General features: G+C 52.8%; 7 protein-coding genes across 7 annotated transcripts in view; 3 read left to right on the forward strand and 4 right to left on the reverse strand.

Moving 5' to 3' along the window:
- BJY04DRAFT_215776 (uncharacterized protein) overlaps window positions 1–876 on the reverse strand; it is a gene marked incomplete at both ends in the record, with an annotated part of 1,388 nt that extends 512 nt beyond the window's left edge. The window contains 3 exons of the mRNA XM_073715556.1: window positions 60–222; window positions 278–615; window positions 663–876. Coding sequence (XP_073573698.1) covers window positions 60–222; window positions 278–615; window positions 663–876 — 715 coding nt within the window. The remainder of the gene's footprint in view (window positions 1–59; window positions 223–277; window positions 616–662) is intronic.
- A 1,792-nt stretch (window positions 877–2,668) lies between these two features.
- On the forward strand, window positions 2,669–3,557 carry BJY04DRAFT_226212 (aminoglycoside phosphotransferase family protein; the record flags this gene model as incomplete). The annotated part of the gene is made up of 1 exon (XM_073718373.1): window positions 2,669–3,557. A coding segment is annotated over one exon (889 nt), but the record flags the coding sequence as incomplete, so codon positions are not given.
- Window positions 3,558–3,730: 173 nt separating this feature from the next.
- On the reverse strand, window positions 3,731–5,274 carry BJY04DRAFT_226219 (uncharacterized protein; the record flags this gene model as incomplete). The annotated part of the gene is made up of 5 exons (XM_073718374.1): window positions 5,036–5,274; window positions 4,697–4,986; window positions 4,465–4,649; window positions 4,251–4,406; window positions 3,731–4,179 (listed from the first exon to the last, which is right to left on the reverse strand). Exons 1-5 carry the CDS (start codon window positions 5,252–5,254, stop codon window positions 3,731–3,733), a joined length of 1,299 nt encoding a protein of 432 aa, XP_073573700.1. The 5' UTR covers window positions 5,255–5,274.
- A 379-nt stretch (window positions 5,275–5,653) lies between these two features.
- BJY04DRAFT_215779 (ankyrin repeat-containing domain protein) lies at window positions 5,654–6,892 on the reverse strand (the record flags this gene model as incomplete). Its single annotated transcript, XM_073715557.1, has 1 exon — window positions 5,654–6,892. The coding sequence occupies one exon, from the start codon at window positions 6,890–6,892 to the stop codon at window positions 5,654–5,656; it is 1,239 nt and encodes a 412-aa protein (XP_073573701.1).
- Window positions 6,893–7,141: 249 nt separating this feature from the next.
- BJY04DRAFT_215780 (uncharacterized protein) lies at window positions 7,142–8,498 on the reverse strand (the record flags this gene model as incomplete). Its single annotated transcript, XM_073715558.1, has 5 exons — window positions 7,142–7,206; window positions 7,455–7,763; window positions 7,827–7,931; window positions 7,997–8,180; window positions 8,259–8,498. 5 exons carry the CDS (start codon window positions 8,496–8,498, stop codon window positions 7,142–7,144), a joined length of 903 nt encoding a protein of 300 aa, XP_073573702.1.
- Window positions 8,499–9,151: 653 nt separating this feature from the next.
- On the forward strand, window positions 9,152–12,917 carry BJY04DRAFT_226221 (uncharacterized protein; the record flags this gene model as incomplete). Its single annotated transcript, XM_073718375.1, has 8 exons — window positions 9,152–9,347; window positions 9,408–9,465; window positions 9,654–9,768; window positions 9,828–10,224; window positions 10,287–10,719; window positions 10,779–12,380; window positions 12,435–12,554; window positions 12,620–12,917. 8 exons carry the CDS (start codon window positions 9,152–9,154, stop codon window positions 12,915–12,917), a joined length of 3,219 nt encoding a protein of 1,072 aa, XP_073573703.1.
- Window positions 12,918–13,363: 446 nt separating this feature from the next.
- On the forward strand, window positions 13,364–14,578 carry BJY04DRAFT_215782 (ankyrin repeat domain-containing protein; the record flags this gene model as incomplete). The annotated part of the gene is made up of 1 exon (XM_073715559.1): window positions 13,364–14,578. One exon carries the CDS (start codon window positions 13,364–13,366, stop codon window positions 14,576–14,578), a length of 1,215 nt encoding a protein of 404 aa, XP_073573704.1.
- Window positions 14,579–15,000: the final 422 nt, after the last annotated feature.

Consider the following 15,000-nt stretch of genomic DNA (forward strand, 5'->3'; position numbering starts at 1 on the left):
AGATCCGTTGAAATAAGCGCCTAGGTAGGTAATGGTCTCGGACACCGCAGAAGGCGTACTCTGATTCGACCACCTGCCATGTTGATTTGGTCCCAGGGGAGGCTGGTCGTGGGCTTCCAGCAGGTAGACTGGTAATGATGGTCGGCAGAGGGGGGGAATAGCGCCGTAATGAAGGTCGCCGTTATCAGTTCCGACGATGTTGAAGAAGGCAGTCCCGTTGGACTCGGAGATGCCGTAGGTCCTTAGTTAGACAAGGAGCAAAGGCGCATTGCGTGACCTGTTTGAGTCGAGGTGCCTCTGCCAGGTCCTCGAGCGGAGAGAATCCGGCAGGCTCGTCTACTAGGGCTAGTTCTGCATGCGCTGATACGAAGTTCGGATTCACCAGGCCAGAGTAAATCGTTTCCGACCAGTCGTAATTGACAGGCGAGAAGATAGGCCACACGACGTGTTCTGGAATATGCAGCTCCGTCTGGGATTCTTCAAAGACCATGGTTTCGTTGATCTGGGTCCACATGGCGTAGATTTTGAAGTGTGCAGTGGTATTGACGGAGTCTTCCTGCGCAGATGTGATGGTGGAATTGACCACATTGTCATGGATAGAAGTGTTCACAGTGGCTCGAGCATAGTCGCAAGGATAGAGATGATTGCGTTGAGGGTGAAACCGTAGGCAAAGTCCGGTCGACGTTCATTCTCCAAAAGATTGGGGACACACGCAATGGTGGCGAAGCAAAGCAGACTGAAAACCGTCGCCAGAATCTCCCACAGCCATGTGTTGAGTACCAGTGATGTCCAAGTCTGGGGAGACTTCTTGGATGGGGGACTGGTCGCTCGAGCAAGGAGCTCATATTCGGAGGAGTGACTGTGGCCTCCGGACATCTTGTCGACTCTGAGACAGGACTGGACAGTGCGACGGCGGCCCTTAAGAAGTGCAGAGGCAAGGCTAAACAGGTCAAGATCAGCTTCTTCATGGACCTGCAGTGCAACAGACCTCACCCATCCTGTTGGTGAAGAGGGTTGCACAGTGCTGATTTGGTGGGCTCGTTGGTATGCTCTTGAGGGGCTGCCAGCATAGATCGCGTTGTACAGATGATGCTATTTATATTAATGCCATATGGATAGAGGCTAGAAAAAGCTTAATAGGGATTGAATGCTCCTCAGAAAGTAGGTGCTAGGTCGCCGGCCGGGCAAATGCCATGCATGCCTTACAGTTTCCGCATTCTCAGCTCTACCCAGCCTTCCTCCTTTCTAGAAAGATATATAATAGCTGTCATTAGGTGGTAGCCGAGTATAAAGGCTTAGGTATGGCCTAACTAGCAGGATTCTTTTGAACGGCATGAACGAATTCCATTCATAGAGAGCCTTCCACAAGAGAACAATCTGTACTGTCAAAAAGAGATCTAGAGGAGGAGCATCTTAATCTACAGGACTGTCAAATAGACTACCAGAATACCTACTTTGCCATGTAGACATGATCTTCAGACCAGAGATTAGGTAAAGCCGACAGGAGCGAAACATACCATTTAAGTCTTAACTGAATGCATGTTGAATGTTGCTGCACGGTGCTTTCACCCTTCTTGTTTCTCTGCGGACATGGTCGTGCTAGGTTGAGAAAGCCAAAGTGGATGCGGTCAGTATACATGCCACCTACAAGTACGTATACAAAGCCATACTGTCTATTTATTGCACACCAGAGTTAGCCAGTTGAAACGTAGAGTAACTCATGAGTCCGGCGTGTCAGGGCTTAATTGTCTCCACATCAAGTGCCTATTCTGAGTTCTAGCAGCAGAATTTCTGCAGTACCCTGGACCTTTATATCTCATATTTCGCACAAATAGCTACATGCCTTGCCAATATGTCGCATCTTTGAAGTCAAAAAAACTGGAGTTGAGCTTCTACGTTCTCACAGTGTAGTCCAGAGACGATGTCACTTCAATACGAGCATGAAAATGGCAGCACACGGGGACGCCTCCGTACTGGTCAATTCTGGAACCCCCCTGCTCAGAAACCGAGACCTGGCCCGTGGACTGTTTTTCAAACTCCAGATATCAGCTAGCAGTGAACGACAAGTACACTGAGTCAACCAGAGGGAAACAACCTACCAAGTCTCGTGGCTGAACGCTCTCACCTCGCTTCCCTTTCTACTTCCCAAAATCAAGGTTGCAAAGGTGAGTATCCCAAGTACATCTTTCGAAGCGAAACGCTTTGCCGTCTACAACTATACACCCTCCCACTCACCAGCCGTAACAACAGCCGCCAGCTTCGCAACCCTATCCCTCGGCCGCAAATATCTTTGCACCGTCGTTTAGCCTCCTGGAGGTCAGGGCTGTGGTATCTACATGTAGCCTGCGTATTGAACATGGTTAGGGGGAAGCGCTAATAGTAGATAGTACACTGGTAGTTATTCTAATCGTGACACGAATAGCCTCTGCTTCTCTCTGAGTCCACCTGCGTCGCAATGCTTAACATCTAGGTGCGAATACTGACTGACTAGCCTTCTTAGGATCGGATTGATGAGCCACTACATGGACGCTTTGATTAGGTAGCCCTGTTGTTTGTGCAGTGTGCATGCAGGTACCTAGAGGAGGCGGTGTAATGGAGACAACGTAACCCCCCTCTTTGTTTTCTTTCACCAACTCCCACGGCTTTTCTCACGTCTGCATCTACTCAACATGGCTGAAGCATCCAAGCCCTGTATTGCCTGCGGCTGGACCCCCGAACAGCAAGACCAATGCTTCTTTACAAGCCACGTCAAACTCTTCTACGGCGCAAGCAAGCGAGGCGTCTGGTCTGTCGGCTCCGACGTGATCATGAAAGAACGCCCCGACGAAGGCCCGAAAACCGAAGTAACGACTCTGAAATTCCTAGAGAACTACCCTGATATTCCAGCCCCCAGGGTCTTGAACCACTGGGTCAACAGCGACAAGCGATACTTCGTACTGCAGGGGCGAATACATGGAGAAACGCTCGAACAGGCCTGGCCGTCGTTATCAGACTCCCAAAAAACAGCCATAGCGAATCAGGTCGTTGGAGTCCGGAATCAGCTACGATTTATTACCTCAACGGCTATACAAACTGTCGATCTCAGTCCCTGCTATCCGGGCTTACTCTTCCCTGACTGCAACCCCCACGGGCCTTTCCACTCTGACAGTGAACTATGGGATGCCCTAAGCCTCACTCTCCATAAATCACCGACAAACAACCTCTCGGAACGGGTATTAGAGAATCTAAAGATCCGTCTACCTAGTTGTGAACCCTATGTCCTCACACACTGCGACCTTAACCTGGGCGACATCATGGTGAAAGATGGAAATTTGGTTGGAATACTTGACTGGGAATTCGCTGCTTACTACCCAATCTGGTATGAATATGTTTCGGCGTCATGGGGGTGGACCGAAGACGACGCTGCATGGAAAAGACTCCTGCAATCGCGTCTAGCTCTACACGGCGACGGACACCAAGACGCAAAAGATTTCTGGACGGACCTGCGGCATTTGAGGAAATACCCAGACTTGGATGCAAAGGGCCGAGAGATTCTGGAGACACTCTCTCCAGAATGAGCTCTAGCCCTGATAGTTCTTTCTTAAATCTTTTAGTTTGGAGCTTATATCAAGCTCTTGAAATCGCCCGAAAGACTCCCGACGAGAACTAAAGATACTGCCGTAGCATCAAAATCTATTCATCACCACCCCCCTCCCATCTAACCCTGCTTGTGGCTGGAGCTTTCCCAAGATCAAACAGCAACGCAAACAAAATACCTCACCCAGAGACTCCCGCAATCACTCCCCACCAGTGGATTCCAGCGGTTAAACTCCCCCGCGGTAATCCCGTACTGCTGCTGGATCGACCAGCAGGTATCCCCCGCCTTCACCTGATAATACCTCCGACACGAACTAATAATGCCCGGCATGGGCTGGTGCAGCTCCGTCGCAACACAGTAGTAGTACCCAGATAAAAGGCCAGCGCAGTCTGACCCGACGGCGGGATTCCAGCGCGTGAACAGCACTTGCGAGTTGATGTAGGGGTATTTCTGCTGCGTGATGGTCTGGCAGGTATCGCCGGCTTGGGCGCGGTAGAAGCTTGTGCAGGTGTTTATTAGGCCTGGTTGGGTGGGGGATGGGCCTGTGGCGGTTGAGGTTGTTGTTGTTGTTGTTCTGGTTGTGGTGGTGGTTGTGGTTTCGCCTAGGTGCTAATTGTTAGCCACTCCATAGAGCTACAACTATAGGAGCTCTTCGAGGGTAGTGGCGACGTACCGGCAATCCCCACACAGACGTAATACCCGCCCCAGAGGGCTCGGCAATCTGATCCGACAGCTGGGTTCCAGGTGTAGAAGCTGTTCAGCGTGATGCCGTTGTCGGCTGCGATCTCGGCGCAGGTGTCCCCGGCGGCTACCATGTAGAATCTCTTGCCTATGTGCGTATGTGAGTGTTTGGCTTGTGATACAAGGGAGCATTGGAGTGGACTTACACGTATCGATGATACCCGGCTGCTGCGGACTCGGCCCGGTTGCGGTGGGTTCTGGTGCAGTCGTGGTGGTGCGTGTGCTTGTGCTTGCAGTGGTAGTTCTGGTCGTTTGCGTTGTTGTCTGTCCTGGGATGCCGACGCAGACAAAGTATCCAGCTTGGAGACCGGCGCAGGAGGTTCCTACAGCACTAAAGATTCTTTAGCAGACGGTATGAACAGAATAGGACTAACTTACGGATTCCACTCGTAGAACTGCTGTAGTTGAATCCCGTACTCCACGGCAATGTCGTAGCAGGTGTCTCCGGTAATGACACGGTAGAACTCATTGCAGCTGGGCTCGATCCCTGGCTGCGTTGGAGATGGACCACTAGGAGTGGTTGTAGTTGCTGTAGTGGCTGTCCTTGTTGAAGTCGTGGTGGTGGTGGTTGTGCGGGTTGTGCTTGTTGGAGGGGGCACGTTGGGGCCCTCAACGCAGTAGGAGTTCCCCTCTGTGAGCGTGCAGTCGGTAACAGATAAAGAAGGGTTCTAAGCTTGTTAGCCTGAATATTGCCCTAAACGTGATATAGCTACAAACCCAAGAAGCCAGCTGCTGTGTAGTGATACCGAAGTAATCCTGCAGGGCAGCGCAGGTATCATGGGAAGCAATATCGTTGGCCCAGTAAGTGCAGCTTGAGACTACATCAGGGTCGGTAGGCCCTGTTGCACTGCTCCCATTTGTCCATCTCTTTCGGATGGAGGCAGAGGCCGCCAGGCCGATCACAAGAGCATGAGTGAATACTGTCCGGGATAGCATGTTGGAGTCTCTTGTCTGACTGAGTAGTGCGGAGTACATACAAGTAGGCCTCGAGTGAGGTGTATTTATGCAAGCCCGACAGGTCCCTGCCTGCATCCATGGCATGCAGCGCAGTCGCACAGTCACGCAGAGCTATGCACATGGTTCGGTCTGGCACACTATAGCTGGGCCAAGAAGCTAAGTAAACAGCGCCAAGGTACAGTGAGTTGATTAAGACCGCATTAGCGCTGGTCAGTTTGAGGTTACATCGGTCCCTGAATCATATGAGCTTTTGATTTGCTGTGGAATTGCGGCGCAGGAGGTGCAGGTGGTCGCTTGCAATTACTCTCGGGATATAGGCCAGATGAGGGGACCTGTGGCTAGCATGTGCAATCTACATTGAAATGAACAGTAGCAACCTTAACTAACAGCCTCCAACACGGCCGCGACACGAGGCTTCCGACTCTGAACAGCCCAATCCAAAGCCCTCCGCCCACGAACCGAATCCCGGCGGGTAGCATCAACCCCATACCCAAGCAGGAGCTGCACTATCTTGAGGCGTCCATTCTCTGCTGCATGGGACAACGGAGTACGGCCATCGCCGTCCAAGAAATCCGGATTCGCCCCTGCATCAACCAATGCCTCCACGATGTCAGCCAATCCCCTGCCCGCAGCCTCTATCGTCGCATTCCGTCCCCCGGGATCCCCTCTTGCCATATCCCTGCGCGACAATGTCTCCTCGGTGAGGATGTTCGGATTTGCCCCGTGGCGCAAAAGGAGCTTCACCATGTCAACGCTCTTGACCTCCACAGCCTCTATGAGAGCTATGCCGCCGTCGAAATCCAGAGACCCCACTTCCGAAAGAAACAGCTCGGCTAGCTGGGTGCTCTTTTGGTCTATAGCCTTCCGCAAGGCCGCCCGGGTAAACACAAAGTAGTCCGCCTCCGACAAAGGCAAGACCCTTTGATCCCTTTGCATTCTCCGCATGGCATCTGCCATGTAGAACGTCCACCCATGGCCCCCGGAAGGGTCATGGACGGCATCCGGCGCCCCCTCGAATATCCGTCTCCTGATCTCCGCCAGTAGAAACGCCGCAAGTTCTGCGTGGCCGTTCCGAACAGCCACCGTCAGGACTGAGCCGCGGGGACTCGAGTAGAAGATATCGGCGCCGGCTCTAAGCAGCAGCTGAACCATCTCTATGTTACCTTTCTCGACTGCGATTCCCAGCGCCATCCGTTTATCCGTAGCCAGACTGTCCTGCAGGAGAAAGTCGTGCTCAAAGAGCAAGTACTCGGCGATGTGCAGGTGCCCGTTCTCAATAGCTTCGAACAAGGGGTTAACCTGGGATCTATGGCCAACCAGGATGACGCCGGGGTTCTTGATCAGCCGGTGGATCTTTGAGTTCCAGGCCGACTTCGCGTTTTGATCCATCCTGGGAATGGTTGCGAACAGCCCGCGGAGAGCGTTCAGATGACCATTCCGGCAGTAGTGGTGCAGCGCCGAGAATGATTTTTGCTCTATATCATTTCGGTATAGTTCGTTTAGCAGGACCTCGTGCAGATGGCTGTTTGTTCGGCGCAGAGAGTCAACATCGCGTTGGGGGAGATAGTGCGCGATACGAGTGATGAGCCGATCAGGCAGCTGGCTGAAAGTCCCCATCTTGCCTGCGGTATTTTCTTCTGCAAGTCCCCAGCGGCTAGAGCGCGCACTAAATACCTGTCTCATATTTCCACTGACTAACTAGAGCTAGGACTTTCTAGGCGCCGATGCACCCCTCTTCCTCCGCTTGGCGCAGATACTAGTCTCCAGCTCAACTGGTTGGCTACCCAATGCTACTCTCAAACGGGGACTGGGTACCCCGAGGCCCAGTTCCATCGATCTAAAAATACGGCTAGAAGAGCAAGCAGATCAGTACCATGTGGTTATACTCGATTGACGGAATTGCCCACCGACTGCGAAGTACGCAAAACTGTCTGGAAAGTGTCAGTCCTCGGGAGGTGCCAGTGATAGATCTGGAGTTGACTGACCCGCGTTGTCAACTGCCGTGTAACGAGTCGCTGATCTTCTTGGAAGCTTAGTGATACAGTCCCAGCTGCTCCTAAAGCCGCCAGGGCATGCTAGATCATCTACGGCCCAGAGTCTCGCATGGTCAGTGAATGTGTTGAGTTGATGGAGAGAACAATGGGATGAAGAAAATGAGAAAGTTGACTCGAATGCGTACCGGTATAGGACCTTCCCAGTATATTGTGAGAATGCGTCAACTCATGCAGGACGGTCAGGGGAATATAAAAGCGCTCGACGTTCTCAATGTGCCAAGTACGTGGAATAGATGGACTGGCGGCAAGGTCCTGGATTCGATTTGTACCCCAGTTGTTGAACCACTGCGGGCAGTAGAGAGCCAAGTCCAGCCCAATGTCTTTATAGCTGGTTGTGAAAGCAAAGTATCTGTTTCCAGAACATTTCCCATCGCCTGCTAAATCCAACGCCTGCTGCCCCCCTCGATGGGCCGGGCGGTTGTCCCACAACTCGTCTGGGCTGTAAGTTAGCGGCAGTGAATGGTCGCAGAGGCCAGATGGATATTGGCCCAACTTACCCGGATCAAGACCCGGCAGCTCTAACAGCCAGTCATCATCGCAGAGTATCTCGATTTTGGGCCAGATGTCGGTCCGAAGGGCGAGGTTCAGGGTACTAGCTCTCACTAAATGCGAGGGTGTGAGTACACTATCATAAGTCCCGTAGAAGCGTAGGCTGTGGGTGCCTTACAGGAGAGTGTCTTGAGTGCTTCAATTGCCATGTCCCAATTGTGCGGACTGACCACTCTGCCATAGATTGCCTCATAGGTCTCGATGAGACGCCTATTCCACCGCCTGGCTTGTGCTCGCGTTGGACGTGGGTTCCTGTCAAGGAATGCCACGAGGGCAGCCAGATTTCGGTCAGCTGCGGCGGCCTATGGGTCAAAGCAAGAGTCACCCTTGATGTTAGCACGGCTAAAGTGGGCATCATTAATAGCCAAGGTCACCCGTACCAGTAGTTTTGCATCTGCGTATCCCATGGAAAGGGCACCAGCGCGCCGGGGGTCACTGCAATGACTGAGATCCAGCTCGGATCGCTTGACGAGATAGTTTGGCGGGGTCCTTGAGGTGTAGTTCAACGATGAGATATCTGGTTCTGAGACAACTGGGGCAGTTTCTATGGGTGATGCAGTCGCCCATGGTGGAAGGAATGAGACCAATTGGACATAGCCGAAGAGCAAGAGCACGCGCATTGTACCTGCTTCGTAGGTAGCAAGCAATGAACTTGCTTACCAGTGATACTTTGTCTCCGTTCTTCAACGAATCCAGCGACCCCTGGGGGGAACAGCAATATACCCATCAACTGCCGCATCTCAAGGCCCCCAATGGCGCCAAGTACAAAAAAGTACTTCTGGATTGACTAGGTTGCTGTGATGTGATCCGACGTGCATGAATCACCAAGCATCGGAGATAATCTGAGGACTTAGGGCTTGGAAAAGAGGGGGGGAATCGCCGCGGCGGCCCGGATCGTGTGCGCTAACCAACGCTAACAATTGGCGTTCAGGGTCTAATGTCTGATAACAAGGATTTGACTGTAGAGTCACGGGTACACCTCGCTTGGACCAGAGAACAATTCGTCCGTAGCGAGAACATGGTACCATTTGTTAGCCTCGTCCATGACTCGGGCGAAGGTAACGGTTGCAGCCGGTCTCGGTTGCGGCGGCACAAGGGGGTCAAGAAAGACCTCGAGGGTAATTGACACGGATACAGGGCCAAGATCTATGCAGTGTCGCCTAGGCTTTCAAGGAGTTCGGAGTTGCCCTCTTATTTACTATAAGTTTTGTTTGACCTGGGGTGTCCTGCCTAGCTGTCGACGGCCAGCGAGAATCACCACAAGCTTTTCAGGATGAAGGTTTTGCTTTCCGCGCTGATTGCTGGCGCTTACGTTCTTCCAGCGCTTGCACAAGAGCCAGGGACTTGCTCTGAAAATAGAGAGTGCACATCAGGCTGTTGCAGTACATCTGGGCACTGTGGTTTCGGTCCTGAATACTGCGGAGAGGATGTTTGTATGTCGACATGCGACGCAGTGGCGGAATGTGGCGGTATGCTCTCTTCATCTGAGGGTGAGAGTCGCAGGTAAAGGACAGAACTGATTGCTATAGAATATGCGGCAACCCCAGGAACAACCTGTCCGTTGAACGTCTGCTGCTCCAAGCACGGGTGAGCTGGGTCACTTCTTCCTCGGCTACCTAGTAGCTAACTGCTCGATACTTACTATTAGATTTTGTGGTACAACCTCTGAGTTCTGTGACGATGAATGTCAGAACGGCTGTGACCCTGTTGTTCGTCCGTATGTTTTCCCATTCTGGATGAGGACTCAATGGCAGCGCTCGCTAACTCTTTGGCAGATCATGCGGAGGACAATCCACCCGAGATATTTATATCGGATACTACGAGAGCTGGAATCGTAATCGCCCTTGCGATGTTATCCTCCCAGAAAGAATCAATGTACAGCCTTGGACTGTGAGTCTTGCTGCACAGACGATGCCTCATCTTGTCCAGTCGGCTAAACATTCTCTCAGCATCTCTACTACTCCTTTGCATTGATCAACGGCGCCGACTCCACGATCACTACTATGAACCCCTGGGATGAGGAAGACTACGTCAAATTCAATGCGCTGAAGAAGAAGAAACCCTCACTCAAGACCTATATTGCGGTTGGTGGATGGGACGCCGGTGGGGAAACATTTTCGGCCATGGTTCGTTTCCCGGGCACTCGCAGGGCATTCATCCAGTCCTCCTTAGAGTTTATGGAGAGATATGGGTTTGATGGAATCGAGATCGACTGGGAATACCCTGTCGCCCCAGACAGAGGGGGCAACCCGCTCGACAAGGCACGTTTGGTGACATTCATGAAGGAGCTAAAGGAGGCTTGTGGAGATAGATACGGAGTGACAATCACGCTACCAGCGTCGTATTGTATGCTACCATCCTGTTTGGCTGATGCTCTAATGCTTGTCCGTCGTTGCTAATTTGCTCAGGGTATCTCCAAGGATTCGACGTCGAGGGCATGCTGCCATATGTCGATTACTACAATGTTATGTCTTACGATATCCACGGTACTTGGGACGGCGATAGCGAACACACCGAACCAGTTATCAACCCGCACACGAACCTGACAGAGATAGCTCAAGGCTTGGACCTTCTTTGGCGAAACAATGTTGATCCTGGTAAGGTCAATCTAGGTCTTGCCTTTTACGGCCGGTCATTCAAGCTAGATGATTCCTCATGTAATGTTCCTGGATGTCCTTTCCATCAGCCCAGTGGTGGTGGCGCGAACCCAGGTAGCTGTACTGGCACCAGTGGCATCCTATCGAACTACGAAGTCCATCGGATTTTAGAAAACTACGACCCTGATATAGTGTATGACGCTGAGGCTGGGGTCAACTGGATAACCTGGGCAAATGATCAATGGTAAGCCTTCAGCATTCTTGATTATCTGGGTTTGTCTGAATCACTGACTAGCAGTACAGGATTTCATTCGATAACGCGAGAACTCTGAGGCAAAAAGCCGACTTTGCCAATGGTCAATGTCTGTCTGGCCTTTTCAGTTGGGCTATTGACTTTGGCGGTCCTGGAAGTCTTACAAACCCCAATGATCTCAGCCTCGATGACACCAGCATGGATGGTGCGGAACCCGACGGTTCCAGCGGTGGATCTGGAGATATCTATATCGGCCAGGAGGTTTACAACGACGAAAGCCCTAGTGTTACTTGTGTCCCTCCTTGCAATTTTATCCTTCCCCCCTACACGCTTGCCACACCGACCACCATTACCTTCCCTCTGTACACAACCTCCCTGGAGGTGGCTTGGTCGACAGTCATAACCACAACCATTGGAGGTACCAGAACAGTGACAAACACAGTAGCTCGTACCATCCAGACAACTACCATCACAATCCCCCCAATTACCACGGACAAGATCGATGTCTGGCACTGGAACATCACCGAACTCACCCCCACTGTGCGCAGCTATCAGCTCACAAGCAGCATCTTGCCTCCTCCAATTATGGTAACTGATAGGGGCCTCCCAGCTACACACCCCTCAGTCACTCGCATGCTCACCCTCCCGCCCTTCCCCTACGAGTCAGATGTCGTCGCTCCAAATCTGCCAGAGGTAACCTGGACAGCCGGACCCCCCGGTCCAACCTGCACGACAGGATGTGGCCGCCGTTGCAACCTCTTCTGTGCCGGTCCATGTCTCCGTGACTGCGATGGAAAGGGTAACGACTTTCAGAGCCCCGTCGATCCGGACCGAACCAACACAAATTCAAAGTGTAAGGGGCCAGACTGCGTTCACGGCGAGTGCATAGGGCCCCTCTGCCTTGTCGTCGGATGTCTCGGATCTGGGTGCGACCAGGACAACGGTATCTGCCTTGCTCGAAATTGCGTCGTCAGATACTGTACGGGTGGAGACTGCGACAAGGGCCAATGTCGTGGAGCCAACTGCCTGCAGGCTGGGTGTGTTGGGCGCCACTGCAATGGCAATGGTGGGTGCTTCGGTCTGCACTGTATCTCTTGGGGCTGCATCGGGCTCGACTGCTTCAACAACATCTGCAACGGTGACCGCTGTACGCCGATGGTCTGCAGCGGGTCCAACTGCGAATGGGGGAAATGCGTCGGCGCCGGCTGCAAACCTGAAGATAAGGACTGCGAAGCAGTCGAAGCGGATCTCTGCACAAAGACCATCCAGACTGCATCGCCAGACATCACGTCCTCGACGGTGCGTTGCCGCACTATCACCGCATGCTCCGCAACCGCAACAACTGTGACTACCACAGTCGATGAAGAGGCGGCAACCATGACGGTCTCAATGGTCAACGAATTTGAGTTTGGCAATCAGGCAGTATGGGACTCCATCGCTCAGGAACTCCTTGCTGAGCAATCCAGCTGGATGGAGGAGGAGAGCCCTACCACCACCACCACCACAAGAACAACCACCTCACGGCCCGAGCCAACCGCAACGCCAACTGACTATAGCTGCAAAGGATCGCCCCTCTGTGGTCATACCTTATTTGACATGGAAGCCTTCTGCGACCAAGCGAAGGCTTACCTCACCGAGGAAACAATCTACGGGTACGTGCTCGCACACTCCCTCTCTTATTTAAAGCCGCGTACTAATGATCGTAGAACCACTGACTCCACCCGTGTCGACGGAACCTGCTACACAGATGGAGCCAACCTATCCCTAGGCTGCAAGGTTTTCGTCGAAGGCGACGACTGCGAAATGACCGGTAACCAGATGGCCGCGTAAGTCCACCAATCCCTAGCATAGAAGCAAATACGAGACTAACAGCATGATACCTTCATGATAGAGCGTACGATCACCTGCGCCACCCCGATCTCGGTGACTGCGAGATTTGCGGCTCCGTCAGCTTCTCCGACGGTTGCCGCCTCAAGGTCGACTATGTGTCGAATTGTAGTGGTCCGAATAGTCGGCTGTTGGATGTCTCACCGGAGATTATTGGAAATGTATCCATTCCTTACGGCATGACTCCGGAGGATTTCGGTATTTTTTCCGTTCCTAGTGGTGGTGGTAGTGCTGGTATTACTTCTAGCTCTGCGAGCAGCGCGCCGGTATTTGCTAGCGCGGCTGTAACAGCTTTCTACTAGGGTAGGACATAGTATAGATGCGGGAATCAAGGGGCAGTAATCCAATTCTAGGCATGTGCTGTTGAGAGTGTGATTTGGGTGCGGACTTGACAGCCTACACTATCCCCATAATCCAGTGCTCCAGTTTAAATCGCAGAATGATGGCGGAGTGCTCCGGGAAGAAGCCATAACTATGATAAATTTAACAGTTCAATCTCTTTGCGCCTTAGGGCATGACTCGCGATCTGTTCCCACTGCAATTGTTCTTGATACTGCCTGAAATCCAATGGTCTCCGCTGGTGAGAGATACTACTCCATCAGACTAGTACTTGCAGTAATTGACTAGTAACTAGAGCAGTAGCCGCCGGAGAAAAGCTGCCAAGAGGAGGGGAAGGAGGCCAAGCTGGAGAACAGGTGCACCTACCTAGTAGGAGAGAGCATCAGATCTGGATGTTCCTACAGACAAAATGCATCTCTCCTTGCTACCAACCCCAATCATCCTTCGGATTGTTGCCCGTCTCAACCAGCATGATCTTAACAGCCTGGTCAAGACAAGCCACCGCCTCTACGACTTCCTGCTGAACCACCTCTACCGCCGGAGCGACATCCAAGCCCGCCAGGCACTCTTCCACCACTGCCACATTGGCTATCTCCGCGCCCTCCGCGCCCTCTTCACGGCCTTCGACACCCTGCCCCCTCAAGCTCAGCACGTCTGGAAGGCCTGGCTGAGTTGGTATGTAAAGAATCCCTTCAGACCAGTCAGAAATTCCTTCCAGTGTATCATCGAAAAGCGCACAAATCCTCTCCATCTAGCCGTCGAGAACGGCCACCTCATCATCGCCGAATACCTCCTCTTCGAGCGAGACTTTCTCGTCGACGACACGGACTATATGGTCTCCGACGGCGAAACAGCCCTCACCCTCGCCGCTGCCCGCGGCGACCTGGAAATGGTTAAGCTCCTACTCTTCGCCGGCGCAGATATCTTCTATTCCCCGCCGCTAGCCGACAACAACACCGCGCTGGACCAATCGGTCCGGAACCACCAGTGGCACGTCGCGCACTTTCTCCTCCCGGAGATGAAGCAGCGGATCAATCTGCTGCCCGATGGTAGAAGGGAGAGGCGGCTCCGGCGGCTCGAAAGCTCAGTCGCCGCGCGGGTTCTCCAGGGCGACGTCTCCCCGCTTCTGAGCGCGGCGATCCGCGATGACGATACCGATAGCGTTGACGCGCTGCTCTCGGATCTCGTGCCCGGTGTTCTCGCCGGGGATGTGGGTGCTGAGCTTCTGGAGGACGCCTTTGGTGCGCGGAGCGTAGAGATGATCCGGCTGCTGCTGCGTCATGGCGCGGATCCAAATCTGATGAGGAGCAACGAGCTGCGTACGTGGAATACGACGCTCCAGGCGGCGGTCTTTGGGGAGGTGGAGACTGTGCGGGCGCTGGTTAAGGAGGGCGGCGGGGATCCAGATGTGAGGGATCACGAGGGGCGCACGCCCTTGTCGTATGCGGCGGAGAGGAACCATGTGGAGGTGGTGAGGCTGTTGGTTGGGTATGGGGTTGATGTCGGTTTGAGGGATTCTGTGCGTGGGTGGAGGGCATTGGATTGGGCTGTACAGTGGAAGAAGACGCGGGTCGCGGAGATGTTGGAGCCTTTGACGGAGGGGGGGTTAGTTGTAACTATTTGATATTTGACTGCGTCTATGGGTCTATTCCTGTCCTCTCTTCCTTATGGTCAGCCTCAGCTTTTCAGGCAATGAAATAATGCACCCACTACACCAGCTGATCCTCTGTAGTCCTAATAAACCCCTCCAACACCGCGCATGTATAATGGGCAGTACTATTATTAACCTACTAGGTACAGCTACTAACCTACGCCTATACTACAAGTGGCCCGTGGATCACATAGATACAAACTACAACGTCTCCACTAGTTTAGCCTGCATCATCTCCGCAGTATGGACTCGCGTGTAGCTCCGTATAGTTATTTTGAGGCATCTTACGACCTAGACTGGCATCGCTCGAGCCAAACAGTCCTGCCTTTAGCGGGAATGAGTCTAGATATAGTGTGCTATATCAACAAACTCTGAGCTAGGGCTGCCTTTCTGTA

Source organism: Aspergillus karnatakaensis, assembly GCF_047715665.1.
Source record: "Aspergillus karnatakaensis strain CBS 102800 unplaced genomic scaffold BJY04scaffold_12, whole genome shotgun sequence".
In the NCBI taxonomy this organism is placed as follows: Eukaryota; Fungi; Ascomycota; class Eurotiomycetes; order Eurotiales; family Aspergillaceae; genus Aspergillus; species Aspergillus karnatakaensis.